At 54.8% G+C, this 19,218-nt stretch overlaps 1 protein-coding gene across 1 annotated transcript in view; it reads right to left on the reverse strand.

Annotated features, from left to right (window-relative positions):
* Window positions 1-1,511: 1,511 nt before the first annotated feature.
* KIRREL3 (kirre like nephrin family adhesion molecule 3) overlaps window positions 1,512-19,218 on the reverse strand; it is a 165,240-nt gene continuing 147,533 nt past the window's right edge. Inside the window, exons 11-17 of the mRNA XM_052662417.1 lie at window positions 16,329-16,429; window positions 12,870-13,068; window positions 11,846-11,881; window positions 8,212-8,319; window positions 6,674-6,783; window positions 2,656-2,742; window positions 1,512-1,955 (exon numbers count right to left, since the gene is read on the reverse strand). Of these exons, the coding sequence (XP_052518377.1) occupies window positions 1,512-1,955; window positions 2,656-2,742; window positions 6,674-6,783; window positions 8,212-8,319; window positions 11,846-11,881; window positions 12,870-13,068; window positions 16,329-16,429 (1,085 nt within the window). The remainder of the gene's footprint in view (window positions 1,956-2,655; window positions 2,743-6,673; window positions 6,784-8,211; window positions 8,320-11,845; window positions 11,882-12,869; window positions 13,069-16,328; window positions 16,430-19,218) is intronic.

Below are 19,218 nucleotides of genomic sequence, written 5' to 3' on the forward strand. Positions count from 1 at the left end.
CCTTCAGGACAACATGGCTTCCGCAAAGCTCACATTCTAATTTGGCCCTGTTTATCCATGCCAGCCTGTCAGCCATCACCACCCCAAGCTTTCCACCCAAACAAAGCCATTCTTAGAACATCATTTGAGTCTCATAGTGTTGGGGTGCTTGGTGGCACAGGCTCTTTGAAGAGGGCCTCCTCCCCTGAAACCCCAATGGAGGGAGCTGACCTTGCAGAATACTTCCAGAAGAAAGGTCCCGAAGGACCCCACGAATGCCCCTTTGCCCCTGAGCTGTATCTGGCATGCATCAGGTGGTTGGTGAGGCCCTGCTTTCGTGCGCCCTCTGGGTTGGGCACTTCCTAGAGGAGTCTGCCTCTAGGTCTTGTTGCCATTGCAACCAGAGCTCTCCACTGCTTGGGAAAGCCGAATGAAAGCGGGCCAGGAACCCTGGGTTCCCAAGGCATCCTCTGAGTTCTTGGGGTCTCCCCTTGTCTCAGCAGGAACAAAAGAACAGAATGGATCTATTGGAGGCAGGGCCCCTAATGTTTATTCTCAGGTGGCAGGTAGGCATGAGGAGCTGATTCGCATCCTCTGGTGCCCCTGCAGCTGTACTGAAGACAGGACCACGGTTCTGTGTGTGCCTCTAGGCTCAGCTGAGAAGGCGAGTCTCATCACTTGAAAGGCCTGCTTGCTGGTCCCCTCAAACCCCATGCATCCCCAAACAGTCTCTCCAACCGCTGTGTAAAGAACCCTGACCAGAGCAGCTCTCACACTCCTTATATTGACTCTGAATGTGCAGGGGTGGGGCAGGAGGAGTACACGAAGCAGGGGTAGGGGGAGGCTCTGGGTCACACAGCCTGGCAAGGGGTCCCCGCGTGTCACACTCCCCCTCCTTCCCTCTTTCTCCCCTCCGGCCCCCCCCCCCCCCCCCCCCGCCCCCCAGTCTCTGATTAGACCAGTCCCACTGCAGAGCTGAGAGACATCCAGTCCAAGGACAGAACTGCAAGAGTATGGACACAAAACACCGAACAAATTGGGGTGGCGGCCAAGGGCCAGGGCCGGTTCTGGCTTCCCAGCCTCGGAGGGTCTGGGCTGTGAGCGGCAGGGGGCGCTGGGTTAGCTCAGCGCCGGGGAGCGCTTGACCCCTTGCTCCCCAGGGCTGCGGTACTGAAGCACAGGAATGGGGGGAGGGCTGGCGGGCAGCAACGGGTACAGTTCACAAAAGCAGAGTTTTAGCTGCCTCTGGAGCGTGTGGGAGGAGCAGGTGGAGGAGGGCCTCCGGAAAAACGCCAGGACTGAGAGGCCGGCAAAGAGCACGCCTCCTTCTCGGCTGCATCCTCTGCCCGCGTCTTCATCTGAAGTTGGGTGCGCTGCCGCCAGGCCCACGTTTGTGCTCCATCGGTCGGGGCTGCGGGGAGGTGGGTGGCCCTCGGGGCTGTCCTGGAGGCGGCTGCTTCCGGGGTCCTTTGTAAAGTCTCTGCAGAGCCAGACCGAGCTCCGACCCATCCCCCACCCTCGGTCCGGGATGCTCAGACGTGCGTCTGCATCCGCCGCTGCAGGGGCCGGCTGGGGTCGGAGTTCTGCGAAGAGGACTGGGAGTGGTGGGAGGAGGAGGCCGAGGCCTTGCTCGCCTTGTCGAACTGCACGTAGCCGTCCTGCTTGCCGCTGCTGCTGACGCTGCTGTCGCACTGCGTGTCCAGGAACGAGCTGCTGTCGCTGAGCGAGCCCCGCTGGAACTCCCTCTCGCAGAGCTCGATGGACGAGCTCCCCATGCCCAGCACGAACCTCTGCCCGTAGTCGTAGAGGCGGCCCTGGCCGCTCAGCGTGCTGTAGATGTTGGTGAAGGACATGCCAGTGGGCACGCGCTGCTTGCCCGTGGGGCGCAGGTCTGGCTGGCAGCTGGACAGCGAGATGGTGGGGGTCGAGTGGTGCTCCTTGAAGGTGTTGACGCTGTAGTAGCCATTGGTGGGGTCCTGCAGGGGCCGGAGGGAGAGCCTTATCACATCACCCGATGGACAGTGGGGAAGGGCCAGGGACAGATAGGAGGAAGGCAGGGGAGGTAGGCAGGGGGCCAGAGTGGGGGTGTGGATTATTAGCCTGGGCAGGATGCTGGCAGGTATTCAAGTAGGGTCTTGCCCCCTGTGTGCTTAATCGCTCAGTCATGTCCAACTCTGTGCCACCCTATGGACTGTAGCCCATCAGGCTCCTCTGTCCCTGGAATTCTCCAGGCAAGAATACTGGGGTGGCTTGCCATTTCCTTCTCCAGGTGATCGTCCCGACCCAGGGATCGAACTCCTGTGTCTATATCTCCTGCATTGGCAGGCGGGTTCTTTACCACTAGCGCCACCTGGGAAAGCCAGTCTTGCCCGGCATGTTTTGTTATTTCAGGGCAGCTAGCTCAAGGTCATGTGGGAATTTTTCATTATTTTTTGTTTTAGTCCAGAACATGGAAACTCATTATAAATGTGATTGGCGAGGAAGTTAACTCTCTCATCTCCTTGTTGGGGGGGAGATGGTGATCCCAACTTTACGGAGAGGAGAGGTCCCCAAGGCGAGTTCTGGCCTTTCTCTTCTTATTTGCTGCTGTGGTTTGCCCGGATCTGGGGCTGGGGTCATCAGCGCTGAAGCCTAGAATCCACGCCATGCGGTGACTGTAAGCAGGGCTCTTCTTACCTTCAGGTTCTGAAACTCCTTCTCTTCTTCTTTGAGCACCTCCAGCTGCTTCAGCACTGAGTCTTGCTGGAATTCACCGCGGTCCATCTACAACCCCAAAACAGCTGCTCAGAGGGTAGGAAGTGGGCTGACTGTCCACTCATCCCAGAGGAAAGCTGGAGAAATGAACTCAAAAGATGCTCTGCCTCCCCCTCCCCCTAGAGGCAGGTGACAAGAATCCAGAGGAGATTCCAGCTCTCACTGTTGTTCTTGGACCCTTGGACCCCTATCCCCACCCCCTCCTGAGAGCTGGAGACAAAGAGGTGGGTGTGGGCAAGGCTCCTTTCTAAGATGCACTCCCTTCCTTCCCTCCCTTCCTCTGTTGGCTACAGTTATCACCTCCAGGGATTTCACTTTGATTCAGTTCACTTGTGAGCATTTACTGACTTCAGGCCAGGCATTGTGCTGAAGGCCAGGCAAACAAAGATCAGGAGACTTTATGAAACAGCTTTGCTCACCAGGAGGTGGACCTGTAGATAAATAACTGCAGAACCTCTGGGCAGCGGGCAAGACCTTGAGAAGGAATCAATGGAAGCTACCTGCGAGGAGGTGGCAGCTAGGGCCTCACCTGTTATTCACTGCAAGGACTTAGATTATTATTAAAAGTTATCTTCCTGAATGGAGGCCAGAGAGCCAGGGGGCAGGGATCTATTTCTGTTTCTCTTTGGGTCTCCAGCATGCCTGGTACAGTACCTGTGGTCATTGACCAAAATCCTTTTGGAATGGAATCATATTTAATTTGTGTTGTAGTAATTGACTTCCTGGTGCCCAGCATGGTGCCTGCCATACAGCAGGGCTGTCAGAAACGTTATATTTATGTCAGATGAATGAATGAAGGGACATGCCTCAAAATTACTAAAAATTAAAAAATAATGCACTTAAGGTGAAAAATAAAGCATACTTGGCACACAGTGGGTGTATTAATTAGTCTGAATAGTCACAGTGGTGCCTGTCCCATAGTACAAAATGTTCTTCCCATGTATCACTTCTGCACCTGGCACAATCTGGTCCAGCTTCCCACCCACTCGGAACTGCGATGTGTCTTTTTCTTTGTGACTGGTTTTCCTGATCTATTTTTGGAGCACCGGAGAATTAATCAAGGCAGTTCCGTCCTGCCCTGTTAAGTACCCACTAATGCTGCTTTTTTCATTTTCTAGTAAATGCTGTGGCTATCTGGATCGAGTTCTTCTTTCCCACCAGATTCAACTGCTAAGCCTGCCTTTCCTCCATACTGGGGCTGTATCGGGGTGGGGGAAAGAAGGTCTCCCCACGGGGAGCCCTCAGTGGGTTTCTCTGCTGGGGTTATGCCCTACTCTTAACTGACTGCTGAGTGGCCCCCACTCTTTAGGGTCTGGACTGGAGAGTGGTGTCAAGACAGTCAGGGGAGTTCAGAACAGCCTACTGGGAGGGAATGCAAGGTCCCTGGCGGGTGAAGGACAGGCATGAGGACCTCCACACCAGACTTGATAAAGCTCATCAATAGAGATGTCCATTCCTGCCCAGGTCTGGGCTGTGGTCCCCTCCCTTGTAAGAGTGACTGTTCTGTGTGTCAGATATTGTGTTCGCTTGGGTGAAGTAGACATTAGCAGATCTTTGAGAAACTCTGGGATACCTGGTGATGCTCACAGGTAATTAGAGAAATGTACTATGGAAGAGAAACATGTGGGACTTCCCTGGTGGTCCGGCGGTTAAGAATCCACCCTTCAGTGCAGGGGATGTGGGTTCAATCCCTGGCTGGGGAACTAAGGTCCCACACACCACAGGATCAGATTTGCATTTTAGAAGGACTCTGGTGAGTAAAATGGTAAACGACGAGAATGTGGGACCGCTTGGGAGGATGCTATCTATCATGGACCAGGGGAGGCCTGCGCTAAGGAGTAAGAGTGAAGAAGTGGCAGAGGCACCTCTTTGAAAAGATGGTGAAGTGGGAATTGACAGGACCGGAAAATCAACTGGATAGAAAAAGAGCAGCAGAGGAGACATCAATTTAATTCACTGAATGGCGGCGAGCATCTTCCAGGGACCGTGGAAGGTGCCAGGGACACAGGGCTGACTTAAGGCAGCTTGCTCACCCTCTCTAGTGGAGGCAGATAGGGAAACAGGTGACTTCACATCAATGTAAATAGCTCCCCTTCCTTGGCGCCCTCACTGTGTTCCACTGGCTCCACACTCTTCAGGGGTTTACCCACTGAGCCCTCACCCTGCCATGTATAGCATGACCTTCATCCCATTTCCTAGATAAGAAGACTGGGGCACAGAGGGGCCCAGGCTGTTAACCCACTTGCTTGCTGCTGCTCATCTGACATATTATAACCGTGACACAATATGCAACAGAGCGTTCTAGTCGAGTTTTCCAGGGTCTGTCTGCACAGAGGGATGAGTCATGGTCTATCGGTTGGAATCAGGAGGAGGAGAAGGAGTGGCCTTGGGGTTGCCAGAGAAGTTATGAGTATATAACAGTCCAGCTCCTGAAGAGGAACCTATGCTTACTGCAGACTTTCCTTGGGGGTGGGGGAGAAGGTGTGCACTGAGTGTTGATAATACCTGTGTGTGTATAGGATTATATGCTATGTCACATCATATTATGACAATTTATGTACAATTTATGTACATCACTTTGCCGACAGAGGTCCTAATAGTCAGTCAAGCAGTCAAGCTATGCTTTTTCCAGAAGTCATGTACGGATGTGAGAGTTGGACCATAAAGAAGGCTGAGCCCCCAAAGAATTGGTGCTTTCGAATTGTGGTGCTGGAGAGGACTCTTGAGAATCCCTTGGACTGCAAGGCTATCAAACCAGTCAATCCTAAAGGAAACCAACCTTGAATATTCACTGGAAGGACTGATGCTGAAGCTGAAGCTCCAAATCTTTGGCCACCTGATACAAAGAACTGACTCATTTGAAAAGACCCTGATGCTGGGAAAGATTGAAGGCAGGAGGAGAAGGGGTGGTAGAGGATGAGATGGTTAGATGGCATCACTGATTCAATGAACATGAATCTGAGCAAACTCGGGGAGACAGGGGAGCCTGGTGTGCTGCAGTCCATGGGGTCACAAAGAGTTGGACACGACTTAGCAACTGAACAACAGCAGCAATGCATGTGTTCTCTCCTTCTGGACAGCCGGGTTCTTGGAAAGCTGGGAATGCACGTTAGCTGTCTTTGAGTCTCTGAGAACTCCAAACACAATACAGTAGACACACTATACACCTTTGTTGACTGAGCATGCAAGCATACTTAGTTTTATTGCACTTCGCAAATATTTCTTTCTCTCTCTTTTTTTTTTTTTTTTAATAAATCCAAGGTTTGTGTCAACCCTGTGTTGGGCAAGTCTATTGGCATCATTTTCCCAAACGTGTTTGCTGCTCACTTCATGTCTCTGTGTCATGTTTTGATAATTCTCACGACAGTTCAAACCTTTTTTTTTTTTGGCTGGGCTGTGCAGCATGTGGGATCTCAGTTCATCAACCAGGGATTGAACCCGCTCCCCTTTCAATGGGAACTAGGAGTCTTAACCACTGGACCACCAGGGAAATCCCCAAACCTTGTCGTTAGTGTAATCTTTGTTATGGGGATCTGTGATGAGTTGATCTTTGATGTTCTTACTCACTGAAGGCTCAGATGATGGTTAGCATTTTTTAGCAATAAAGTACTTTTAAATTAAGGTATGTACACTTTAAAAGACATACTGCTATTGTGCGGTTAACTAACGTATAGTGTAAATGTAACTTTGGTATGTACTGGGAAACCAAAAAAAAATGCATGCGGCTCGCTTTATCGTGGTGGTCTGGAACCCAACCCACGGTGCCTCCTAGGTCTGCCTGTGTGTGCTTGGCCTAGTGACCGAGGTGGGGGGCCTGGGGGAGGCGGAGAAGCACATCTTGGCTGATGCTTTGTTCTCAGGAGCATCTAGGAAGCCTCTGGTTCTGGGGCCTTCAGGGCACAGAGGTCTGGGTGGGGCGGGGATACGATGACATTCTCACCATCAGCTGCTTGATGGTGGGGTGTTCCTCAGCCTCCCGGCCCGAGGTGGGCTCCTTGTGGACAATCTCCACCCGGATGTCATTCTTGGCGGACACAACACCTTTGAGATCTGGACATAAGATAAGAAAGCGTAGGCGACAGACAATGGTTATCTCAGTCTTCAGGGCCTGAGTGGTCAAGCTCCCCGCTCCCCTTGGGTTTACTCTCCAGCCCCTGAACTCAGCAGTTTCATGCATCCCCCCTCCGCCCCCCCACCCCCACCCCAGTAATAGAACACCTGTCTGGACGTGCTGTGGGCTGCTGTGGGGGCCTCCGAGTGCTTTCTCTAAGGGCTCCCGGTTGCACATTTCTCAGCCTTTCACTGCTGCTCCTGTGACCACTGGTCATCCTACTAAATTCTCACCTCCTTCTAGAAGTCTTCTCTGACCTGCCCTACCTGGCTCTGGTCTCTCTGTTCGTAGAATCACACCTCCGATTGTTGGAAAGGACCTGGGGGTCCCCCGGTCCAGCTCCCGCCCCTGTGCTGGTGTGGTCTAGCTTTTGTGATGGAAAGCTTACCCACTTCTAGAGGAGGAAGCCCACTGATACCTGGAGAGCTCTGCTAGGAAACTGCTGCTAAAATACACTTCCCTATGAAGTCCACTGAGTGGGCAGGAAGGGAGGGCCTGACACTGCATCCTTGGGAGCCCTCAAGAGAGCAAGGCTGCTCAGCTTGGAGGGGAGGACACAGGCAGCCTTTTTCCAACACGTGAAGGCTGCCAAGTGGAGGAGGGAGCAGGCTTCCTCCGTTGACTCACTTGGTGCCTTGTGCTCATAGAATGTTAGTGCCGGGCGGGACCCTGAAAGTCACTTCAGCTAACCCCTTGCTGTCACACAGCAGGAAACGGAGGCCCAGAGTAGCTGTGGCTTGCCCGGAGGTCACGGGGTAGAAGAGGTAGGGCTGCAAGACTGTGTCTCTATTGTTCCCACGGCTCCACCATCCCTTCTACCCTTCCACGTGTCTGTCTAGCACACACAATTTCAGAGCTACACTCAGGATGGAGAGTCCAGGCACACACGATTCAAGAGGGCATCACGCCCGCGTTTTATGGCTAATGACTAAAGGCCTTTTAAGAATCCACACGAAGCAATTCCCTGAATGCTTTTGTTGTTTATTTTCGTGTGTGGGTGACCTGCTTTTCTGGTTGGACTAGCAGATCTCGGAGCACAAGGATTCCCCCCTCCCTCCCCCGCCTGAGGGATTTCAGTACAGTTCTCAAAGCACAGGGAGTGTGGTGTGTGTTCAATCCAAGGTGCCAGCTGACGGCCCTGCGGGAGGACGTCCACTTCTGTCCAGCTCAGCATCAGTCGAGTGCCCACTGTGTCCCGGATGCAAGGCAAAGCACCGCACGTGGAAACATACACGTGAGACCCAGCCCTGGCCCTGAAGCTCACAGCACTGGTGGGGCCCCTGTTGCTCCCGCTTACTTGCTCTCCGGCCTAAGCCTGGCCTTTTTCTCTGCCCCCCTCCCCGAGCTCCCGCGTCTCCCTCCCGTACTTCTCTGGGAGCGGGCGCAGCAGAAGGCCACGATGGTTGCCAGAAGGACGAGGAAGGCCACACCAGCTCCGACGGCCACCCCGATGATAACGGCCATCGGCACAGCCTCTGTGGGAGAGAAGCAGGCGGGCTGACGGGGGAGCTGGAACAGTCCGCTCTCCCCCAGGGGACCCCACCCAGCTCCTTGGGCTCAGCCCCTGCCCAGCCCTGGGCACCGGCAAGCTTGGGAAAGGCCGCGGGGGCCTGGGCAGGCTCCGGCAGAGGCCACGGGGGTCAGCTCGGGCGGGGACAGGGGTCACGTGGAGGGGGCAGGGGGACTGAGAAAGATGGGGAGCGGTGAGGAGGGGGAGACGAAGCGAGCAGACACGGGAGGGGAGGGGAGCTTGGAGATGAGAGGCAAAGCTGGGTGCAGCTGAGCGCTCCGCAGGGGGAAGCCGGGAGAGCCTAAGGCCCTGGCTTTTCTTTGGCAGATGACTGGTCACTGCTGCTGCTTTTGTTCCCGCTGCTTTTCCTTCTCTTCCCTTTCCCGGGGCTGGGGGTGGACACGGACAACCAGCTTTCAGAGACTTTTCAGGTCTGAGGCAGTTTGAGGGCCTGGGCATCGCAGGTGGAAGGTGCCAGAGGCAAGTCTTTGAGGCCGGAGGGCAGGATCACAGCTCCCCGCCCACCTTTTTTGTGCAGCATACAGGGATCTTAGTCCCCCAACCAGGGACTGAACCTATGCCCCCTGCAGAGTCCTAACCACTGGGTTACCAGGGATTTCCCTCCCCCCACCTCTTTAAGGAGAGAGGCCCAGTCCTGCTCCTGCCTCTCCTGGGCCAGTCTCCCGGGCAGGAATCCTGACACCCCACCCTGTCAGAGAGGCGCCCGGAATGCCAGCCAGGCAGGGCTTCACTTCCTGCCGAGTTCCTGGAGTCTGTCTCATGCCCTCCTCTAGTAGAGACGGGTGGGGAGGGGGGAGAGTGATGTTAGGGTGGCGGGGTCGCTTTTCTAGATGGTCCAGACCTCTCTGTGGTGGCAGAGGGGGTCTGAGCATAAGATGTGGGGCCCTGAAGTGTACATGGGGGGATAACTAAGGAATGCAGGGAGAGGGACAGCTTAGGGCTCACAGAGTCCAAGCCTCCTGTTTACAGATGGACACCCGGAGGCCCAGAGAAGTCAAGTGACTTGGTTAAGGACACGCAGATGCAGGAGAACCAGCGCAAACCCAGGGCTCGTCTTAACCGCCCTCCTCGTTCTGCCCAGCTCCGCACACTGCGTCACACGGCATCTTCCACTCCCACAGCCTTTGTACGGCCCAGACCAACCAACTTAACCTCTCCTTTCTCACCTGTGAACCGGGACAGTAGCTGCGCCTGCCTCCAGGGTGGGGGAGGGTTGGGGCTTTTGTTGTTATTGTTTAGTGGTTAAGTCACATCTGACTCTTTGCAACCCTATGGACTGTAGCCCCCCAGGCTCCTTTGTCCATGGGATTCTCCAGGCAAGAAGACTGGAGTGGGTTGCCATTTCCTCCTCCAGGGGATCTTCCCGACCCAGGGATGGAACCCGCATCTCCTGAGTTGCAGAGGGGTTCTTTAGTGAGCCACCAGGGGAAGCCCTTGGGATTCATACAGATGAGTGCAGGCAGGTAAAGGCTGGCACAGGCTGGTACCCGAAACTATCCAAGCCTTTGCCCCCGTGTCTGTGTGGGAAGGAGGACCATAGCAGATGCAACGAGGGCAAAGTCCCTTTTAGAGGACTTTCGAGGTCCCCTCCCACTGCCTGTTCTCAGGGTAAATGACTGGGACTCCAGGTGTCTGTTTTCAGCTGGGGTTGGCCTCTTGTCTCTCACTGTTGTTTTTTTTCAAGAGAAGAAAAGGGGAGGAACCTGGCAGACCGCAGCCCCTGGAGAGGCTGGTGGGAGAGGGAGGGGTCCCTCTTCCAGAAGGAGCGGGTTCCCCAGTGGTGGGCAGTGTCGGCTGTCACTCTGGGATTTCCCTTCTAGCCCAGGACTTGCACGCTGGTCCATTCATCACCTGCCTAGTGGTGGCCGAGACCCCTGCAAGGGCACCAGGAGAGGCAACAAATGGGAGGTGTTGGCCTGGTCTCAAGAGTCAGGAGAGAGACAACGGACTTGACCTCAGCCAGCCCCATGAGCTGGTTCTGACAGTGAGATGGTTCTGTCTCAGGTTTCAACTCCTCACAGGAAGGAAAATTGCTTTGGAAGTTTGTTGATACAATGCTTTTGAATTTGATGAATTTGGATTGGACTTAAGTTTCCTAGGAGTCTAGGAGTCCTTGGAAAACTCCAGTCTTGTTTCAGCTGAGCCCAGAGCAAAGGATGAAGGTGGAAGGTTCCTTAACCTGCCTGGGCCTCAATGACCGTGAAACCCAAGAATCAGGAAAGTGGTATCTAGGGTGGTCTCTGCCTCTGGCGTCCTTGAGGCCACGTTTCCTTAAGTCATTAACAGCTGGGTGGGGTGTGGGTGTGTGACTGTCTTATCTGGAGAACTGTCTTAATTGAGGGGACGGGGCAGAGGGAGAGGGTCCTGTGTGGTGGGGTACTCAAGGGTGGCGTTCCCTCCATAAAGGCCTGTTTGAAACTCCTTGCTGGGTCACCTGTACAGGGCGTCCCTCTCTAGACAGGGCTCTCCAGGATGTCCCTGGAGAGGGACAGAGTCTTCTCTTCACCCCAGGAGTCTCAGCCACCAAGGAAGGTGTCAGGGAGCTCAGAGGAGTGTGCAGACCCAGGAGAGATGGAGACAGGGGGAACACAGGAGTCTGTGTTGCCCCCTTGAGTGGCCTGTGTAGGGACTGATACTCTTACAGTGGCTGTCTGCTGAGAGGGGAGGGTGTGCGTGGGCCCCACCAGGAGCTTGTGGGAGGAACTGACCAGTCCTAGCTCCTTCTGGGCCAGTGTGGTGGGAGAAACAGGGCAGAGCATCACACATCTTCATCAGGGCCTTTGTCAACACTGTGGGGTCTGGCTTGCAAAGCCCTGATTCTCTTTTCTGGGTTCCTCCCTGGGAGTAGGGGCTTCTCCTCTTGAGGAGGTCCCAAGACAGAGCAACTCAACCCAGGAAGCCTGGTGTCCCCTTGGCTGCCGAGTCCCTGGGGCGGGAGGCAGTGCCCAGCGGCCTGGTGGTGAGGTGACAGTTCCATGGGGAATGCAGGAGTCATGTTAGGAGCCAGCCATCGGAAAGCGTGGGGTTAGCATGGATTGTGCGGGTCACAGCAGGGTGGGGCAGCCCTGGTGTCCTGGAAGCGATGGCCAAGCTGCTGGTGACGGTGAGAGGCAGGAGGAGTGGGGCAGGGCCAGCTGACCCCAGAGGGGAGGAGCTGGCCCCAGAGGGGAGGAGCTGGCCCCAGAGGGGAGGAGCCAAGGCTTCCAAAGAGGACGGATGGGAGGGAGGACAGGGAGGAGCAGGAGCTGGTGTGTGGAATGCAGGGAGCCTGCGGGCGCAGCCACAGAGGAGACAGGTCTTGGGAGTCCCTAGACCCACCCTGCCTGGGGACCTCGCCCTGCTGCTCTGAGTGCACTGAACCCTCAAGATGGGGGGGAGGGCAGAGAAGTTAGCGGCCTGCCCCGGCCTCCCTACCCCCGCTAGCCCAGCGGTCCCTTCCCCATCCCGGGAGTCTCATGTCTCCTTCGTACCTGCTTCCAGCCCGGCTCCCGACTTCATTTCCGAACCTGTTTGGAAATAAAGCAAGCGTCCACAGCCAGGGCCTGGCTGGCCAGGGTGGGACGGGACTGGGGGTGGGGGTGGGGGCAGCCATCTGGAGGGTCAGAGGGATGGGGGGGGCGGTGCTCCCTCCGGCATCATGGCTCTGGGACACCCCACAGATCTGGACTAGCCAACCTGAACTTGGAGTTGGCTCAGATTGACTTAGAGGCTCCAAGGGAGTGGGGCTAGAGAAAGAGAGAGAGACGTGGGGTGAGGGGGGTGTGATTCTGAGGAGGTGGGGGTGCGAACACTAAGGGGAGGGCATAGGAGTGGGGGCGCTGAGGGGAAGACACGGAGGGTAAGCCACAGGGGACCGGGAGGGTTGGGATGATGTGTGGATGATATTATGCAAAGTATGTGGGCAAAGCATTATGCAAAGCAGCATCCATTAGGGAGGCAGTGTTGGGAGGAGTGCGGGATCCACAGGGTAGCCCTGAGGCCCCCAGGGCTCAGCTGAGACCACCTGCTCAGCCCAGAATCTCTTCCAAGGCATGGCAGCCTGTGGGTGGACCTTCATCTTGGAGGGGTCAGAGGCTGCCAGGGCCCAGGCCCCCTGGACCGTCCTGTTTACCCTGGACTAAGCCCCTGGAAAAGGGGCGAGACCTGCAGCCAACCTCAGGACCCAGAGTGCCGCTGGCGGACTGCCTGCCCAGCTTTCTGGAATCCCCTCCACGCCTTTCTGAGGCTCCCTCCTCTGAGCCTGAGCACTGCCCTCTGGCTGGCACTTCCTTCCCAGCACAGTGGTCCATGTGGCTCCTGTGTTTCCCAGGAAACTGCAGACGGCTGAGCCCGGCCCCCTGCACACCAGGGCCTGGACAGTGCAAGGGCCACCCCTCAGCAGGGGCACCCTGGAGGCAGCTCTGTGCCCCCAGGACCCTGGAGGACCTCGTCTGGGGCCCTGCCCTCGCGGGGAGCGGCCACGGCCCATGGACCTGGCAGTCCCGGCTGCCCCACCTTGCTCCTTGAGCCGGATGATCTCCGTGTCGGAGCCGAAGCTGTTCCAGGCTGTGCAGTTGTAGATGGTCTGAAAGTCGGCCCTCACGATGTTGCTGATGGTCAGTGTGGAGATGACGCCTTCCTCTGTGCTGACCGTCTCCACCGTGTAGCGGCCCGATGTGCCCGATTCCAGCACATTCTCCTTCCAGGACCAGGCCTGCCCGAGTGCACAGAATCAGGAGGTCACCCCCCAGGACCACCCCCCAGGACCACCAGGCGGCCTCCCCGCCCCCGGGGTGGATGCGGCCAGGTCCACAGTTGTGATCACGGCCACACAGCACACGTAACAACATGTGTGCACACAGCACAGCATGCACACGCATCATAACACAGATACACACACCACCATACACACAGACACACACACACATCACAACACAGATACACCCCCCCCACACACAACACTGATACACATACCACACACACACACACAACACGGATACACCCCCCCACACACACATCACAACACGGATACACCCACCACCATACACACAGACACAAACACATCACAACATGGATACACACACCACCGTACCACAACATGGATACACACACCCAACACACACACATCACAACACAGATACACCCCCACACACAACACGGATACACACCCCCCTCCACACACATCACAACATGGATACACCCCCCCCACACACACAACACGGATACACCCACCACCATACACACACACACATCACAACACGGATACACGCCCCCCTCCACACACATGACAACATGGATACACCCCCCCACACACACGACACAGATACACCCTTCACACACACACAACACAGATACACATAACACACACACACACAACACGGATACACCCCCCCACACACACATCACAACACAGATACACCCCCCCACACACAACACAGATACACATACCACACACACACATCACAATACAGATACACCCCCCACACACACATAACACAGATACACATACCACACATACACACAACACGGATACATATACCACACACACATCACAACACAGATACACCCCACACGCACACACACACACACATCACAACACGGATACACCCCACACACACACACACATCACAACACGGATACACCCACCAGCATATCACAACATGGATACACACACCCCACACACACACACATCACAACACGGATACACCCCCCACACACACACACACAACACGGATACACACCCCCCTCCACACACATGACAACATGGATACACCCACACACACACACACAACACAGATACACGTACCACACACACACACAACACAGATACACGTACCACACACACACACAACACGGATTCCCCCCCCACACACATCACAACACAGATACACACACACCCACACACATAACACGGATACACATACCACACATACACACAACACAGATACATATACCATACACACATCACAACACGGAAACAACCCCCCCCACACACATCACAACACGGATACACCCACCACTATACACACAGACACACACACACACATCACAACACAGATACACCTACAACCAGACACACAGACACACACACACACCACAACACAGATACACCCCCCCACACACACAACATGGATACACATACCACACACACACATCACAACACGATACACACCCCCTGACACACACATCACAACATGGATACACCCCCCACACACACACACAACACAGATACACATACCACACACACATCACAACATGGATACACCCACCACCATACACACACACAACACGGATACACCCCCCCCCACACACACACAACACGGATACACATACCACACACACATCACAACACGGATACACCCCCCACACACACACAACACGGATACACGTACACACACACACACACACACGCACACATGCGTAGAGGCTGGGCCACCTCAGAGGGTGTTTCCATCGACAAGAGTCCCTGTGCGGCTCTGGGTTGGAACATTTTCCCCGGGTGAGCAGGGGCTCTGGGGTAGTGATGGGAGCCCCTCCTTCAGATGGCGCCCCTGACAGGTGGCGAAGACCAGCCCCAGGCTGACTGAGTCTGGCTTTGTTACTCCGAATGTTTGTTTGTACAAGGTTGTGCTCTGAGAGAGTCTTCATCTAGCCCGGTTTAGGATGGTGATGGTTTACTGATTCTCAGACCCATTTCAGGTACACGGTACCCCACCCTTCTTGTTGCAGTGTTCAGCAACAGAATGAGTGCTAGAGGGTGAGGTGGATGAGCCCCGAGCTGCTTCCAGGTCACTCCTGGTTGTGGGGGTTGCCCTGGGCTCTGTGGGGGTGTTTAACTGCATCCGACGCCGTCACCAAATGTTCCCCGGGGGCAGAACTCCCCCAGTTGAGAACCCCGGGCCTCGAGTCCCATCTCCATGAAGACAAAGACTGTGTGAACATGCTCAGCAGTGGACTGGATATTATCTACAATGGGATAGTGTTGATAATGTTCCATTGACAATGAAATATAATTACACTTACGCTTTAAAAACAATTAAAAGAGCAAAAGGAACAGAGAAACATAGGTATTAGTCCTATGCATGAACGCTTGCCATTTTTCTGTGACTCAGACAGTGAATGAGCTCAACCCCTGAGGAAAGGTGTAACTTTAACAATGTCTTCATCTACAGGAGGGCACCTTACTTATCGGGCATGTGCCCCGATCGCCACTCTGGCACCGCTGTCCCTGGGGAAAGGTAAAGCCACCCTGTGAACTTGAGTCTTCCGGCAGGACCACCCGGGCCCTGGGGCTTGCCTCTCTGTTTTTCTGCCCCAGCTCCTGCCAGTTTCAACTGAACTTGGCTAGAACACCCCACTTTTACAAAGGCAAATACCCAGGAGGGCCAGCAGTGAGCTAGTTGGGCTGCCTCAGCCGCACTGCCCTGCGGGGAGCAGGGTTCGGAGGAAGGGAGCAGGGAGAATGGAGTGATGCTTTTGCAGGGAAAACTTGATAAATGGGGTAGCGTCCTCCATGGACAGCCAAGCAGAGGAGGCCTCCAGAGGTGCAGAGAGGGGTCTGCGGACTCTAACTGCTTCCTGTTTATGACTTTGCTAATGGCTGGCCTTGAACCCAGGAAAGGGAAGAGATGGTTTATTTTTTCCTTCTGCTGCCCTCTTTCCCCCCTGCCCCCAGGATGCCGAATGCGGTCAGAGGCAGAGCTGAGAGGCAGAGCGGAGTTAAACACACCCATGGGCGAGCAGCACACCCCATCCTGAGAAAGGAAATTGCCCATGACTTTTGTCTTCCTGATTTCCCAAGGAATAGTTTTTCCCAATAAGAAAGGGAGAGCAGAGGTGAGACTGACCAGCCAGATGGCTGAGCAGCTGCGGGCAGAGATGACCCATCAGACTGTCCAGTGTGTGTGTGTGGGGGCGGCTGTGCCCCTTGCTCACCGCCCCCCCCCCCCCGCAAGCCCGCCCCCAGGCACTCACGATGCGGTCGGGAGGTGGTGTGCTCCGGATGAAGCACTTGATCTGGCCCTTCTCCCCATGCAGGGCATGCTGGGTTTGGGTGCTGGAGATGATGGGGGGTCCTGTTGGGGAGACAGCATCATATCAGATAATCGGGAGGGGCGGGCCCCCGGCTGGACCCCTGGCGACAAGTTCAGAAGTTTATACATCCATTCATTCAGCAGACATTTAGCAGGGGCTTCAGAGATAAAGGAGGCGTCAGTCATAAACCTTTCAAGAGAAGAAGAGTGAGCGAATGCCTCTAAATCAGGATTCCCAGAGATATGAAGAGCTGTAATAGAAGATGGTGGTGGTGATAGAAGGAGGTGAGGCTGACACCAGGCAAAGTGCTAACGGACCTCACAGGCGAGAGAAATCTACCTGGCAGGCTGGGAGAGCTTTATGAAGGAGGCGGTGAACCTGAGAAGGGAGTGGCGGAGGTGTCAGGAAGGAAGGAAGGGAGGAAATGTCACCTCCCCTAACTAAAATCAGTTCAGTTCAGTTCAGTCACTCAGTCATGTCCGACTCTTTGTGACCCCATGGACTGCAGCACGCCAGGCCTCCCTGTCCATCACCACCTCCTGGAGCTTACTCAAACTCATGTCCATTGAGTCAGTGATGCCATCCAACCATCTCATCCTCTGTCATCCCCTTCTCCCGCCTTCAATCTTTCCCAGCATCAGGGTCTTTTCAGATGAGTCAGTTCTTCGCATCAGGTAGCCAAAATATTGGAGTTTCAGCTTCAGTATCAGTTTTTCCAATGAATATTCAGGATTGATTTCCTTTAGGATGGACTGGCTGGATCTCCTTGCAGTCCAAGGGACTCTCAAGAGTCTTCCCCAACACCACAGTTCAAAAGCATCAATTCTTCAGCGCTCAGCTTTATTTATAGTCCAACTCTCAAATCCATATATGACTACTGGAAAAACCATAGCTTTGACTATGACCTTTGTTGGCAAACTAAAGTCACCTCTGTCTTAGTCAGCTTTTGGATTTCAAACCATTCCTTCACATATCCAGTAGAGAGCGCGTTTGCCTAACAAATCAGTGTCCTTGGCCAGCCAGGCAAACCAGGCAGGAAGGGAAATACAAGATCTTCCTCCCCCAAGTGGGGAATCACCCCACATAGATGGACTGGGCTGGATACGTTCACAGCCTTCATCTCACAGGTGTCTCAGGAGATCCCTTAGTTCATCATCTTGTCTGCCTCCATGTACATACCAGCTAGCCCAGGGGGGACCATGGCTCCAAAGCTGACCTCAGCGTTATCATATCTGGCCCACGTGTGCACAGGTGTACGGGTCATGATCATGGATGTCCCCAGGGACACTTGGCTCATTTACCACATCAGACAGCCTGGAAAATCCACCATGAATCTGGCAGTGCTTCCTGTCCATTTCTGCCTGTTTGTTAACCCAAGTTATTCCTTCATGATGCCCAGCTGGCAGTGAGACTGGGACGGAGGAGACTCGGGCTCCTGGCTGGGCTGGGTGGCTAAGGCAAAGGGTGCGGGGGCAGAAACCCTTGTGCCCTCTTTTCAATCCCTGGGGTAAAGTTTGGGGCTTAGGTGGCAGGAAAGAGAACTAAAGCAAGGGACCTGGAGCACGGGCAGATTTATGCTGGGAACAAAACAAAAGCTGCTGCAAACATATTTGCTGTATATTAGCCACCTGAATTAAAGGAGATTTGCATTTCCATGAGTAGCTCTCAGCCAAGGGGAGAAACGTCGTGGGAATCGCTGAGGTGACTCCTATTGCGTTTAGGCTGGGAAATGGCTTGGTGCTGGGTGTGGCGGGGACCCTCATGATAAGGGCTCCCACCCTCAGGGGTTTCTCTCTTAGATCCCTTAGCTCCAAGAAGCCTTTGGCTTTCGAAAGGCAGGTGTGCTGCTGGGCGAAAGTGATGATCCCATAAAACCTCTTTGCCTTCACTTCCCAGGAACTAGGATTTCCTTGGTGGGGGTGGGGTGGTGTGTCTCAGCTGTTCTAAAAGTGACCAGGAAAGACCCTGATGCTGGGAAAGATTGAGGGCAGGAGGAGGAGGTGGTGACAGAGGATGAGATGGTTGGATGGCATCACTGACTCAACGGACACGAGTTTGAACAAACTCCAGGAGATGGTGAAGGACAGGGAAGCCTGGCTGCTGCAGTTCATGGGGTTGCAAAGAGTCAGACACGACTGAGCGGCTGAACAACAAAATGCATACACATATAAGGGCTTCTCATGAGAAAACAGAAATCCGGGTGAGGGAGACAGGGTTAGGGGGATCGGAACGCAGCAGTAGTGTGCTTTCCATCCCGTTTCTGCAAATCCCAGGTTTAAGCTCAATCAGTAGAGATCTAGGCAAGTTTATTCCCCAACGGGTGATGGCCAGCAGTAACCCCCTGGCCTGGGTGCCTTTGGACGAGAACCTCACCTCATTTGGGGTTTGTCAGTCGTGTGGGGCCCTTGGGTCCAGGCCCTGCCCAAAGGTCTTCACCATCCCTCCACCTGTTCTCTAGACACAAGTACAGATAAGTTCATCCCCAAGTCTACTCCAGACTGGGAATAGTGTGGGCTGGCAGGGTCCTCTCTGCGGGCCAGTCCGTTCATCCCCCTGCCTCCTTGCTTCACTTTGGTCTCTTGGGCGTCTCCCTTTCTGGTGGACAAGGGGAGCCTGTGCCAAAGGATTGGAGGCAGAGGAGGGGGTCGGAACGAAGAACGCTGGAGGGTACAGATCACGCCCTGGAGACTCCAGGGCCCAGGCTGGGGTGTCCCATCCAAGAGGAGTGTCCCTCTGAGGTGTGTGTTCCCTCCTAGAGAGACCGCTTTGATGCCCATTGGAAAATGCTTGAAAGTCTGAAGTGACACGCATTTCAGTCCCTCCTGTACCG

The sequence above is a fragment of the Budorcas taxicolor genome, chromosome 25 (assembly GCF_023091745.1).
Source record: "Budorcas taxicolor isolate Tak-1 chromosome 25, Takin1.1, whole genome shotgun sequence".
NCBI classification, from domain to species: domain Eukaryota; kingdom Metazoa; phylum Chordata; class Mammalia; order Artiodactyla; family Bovidae; genus Budorcas; species Budorcas taxicolor.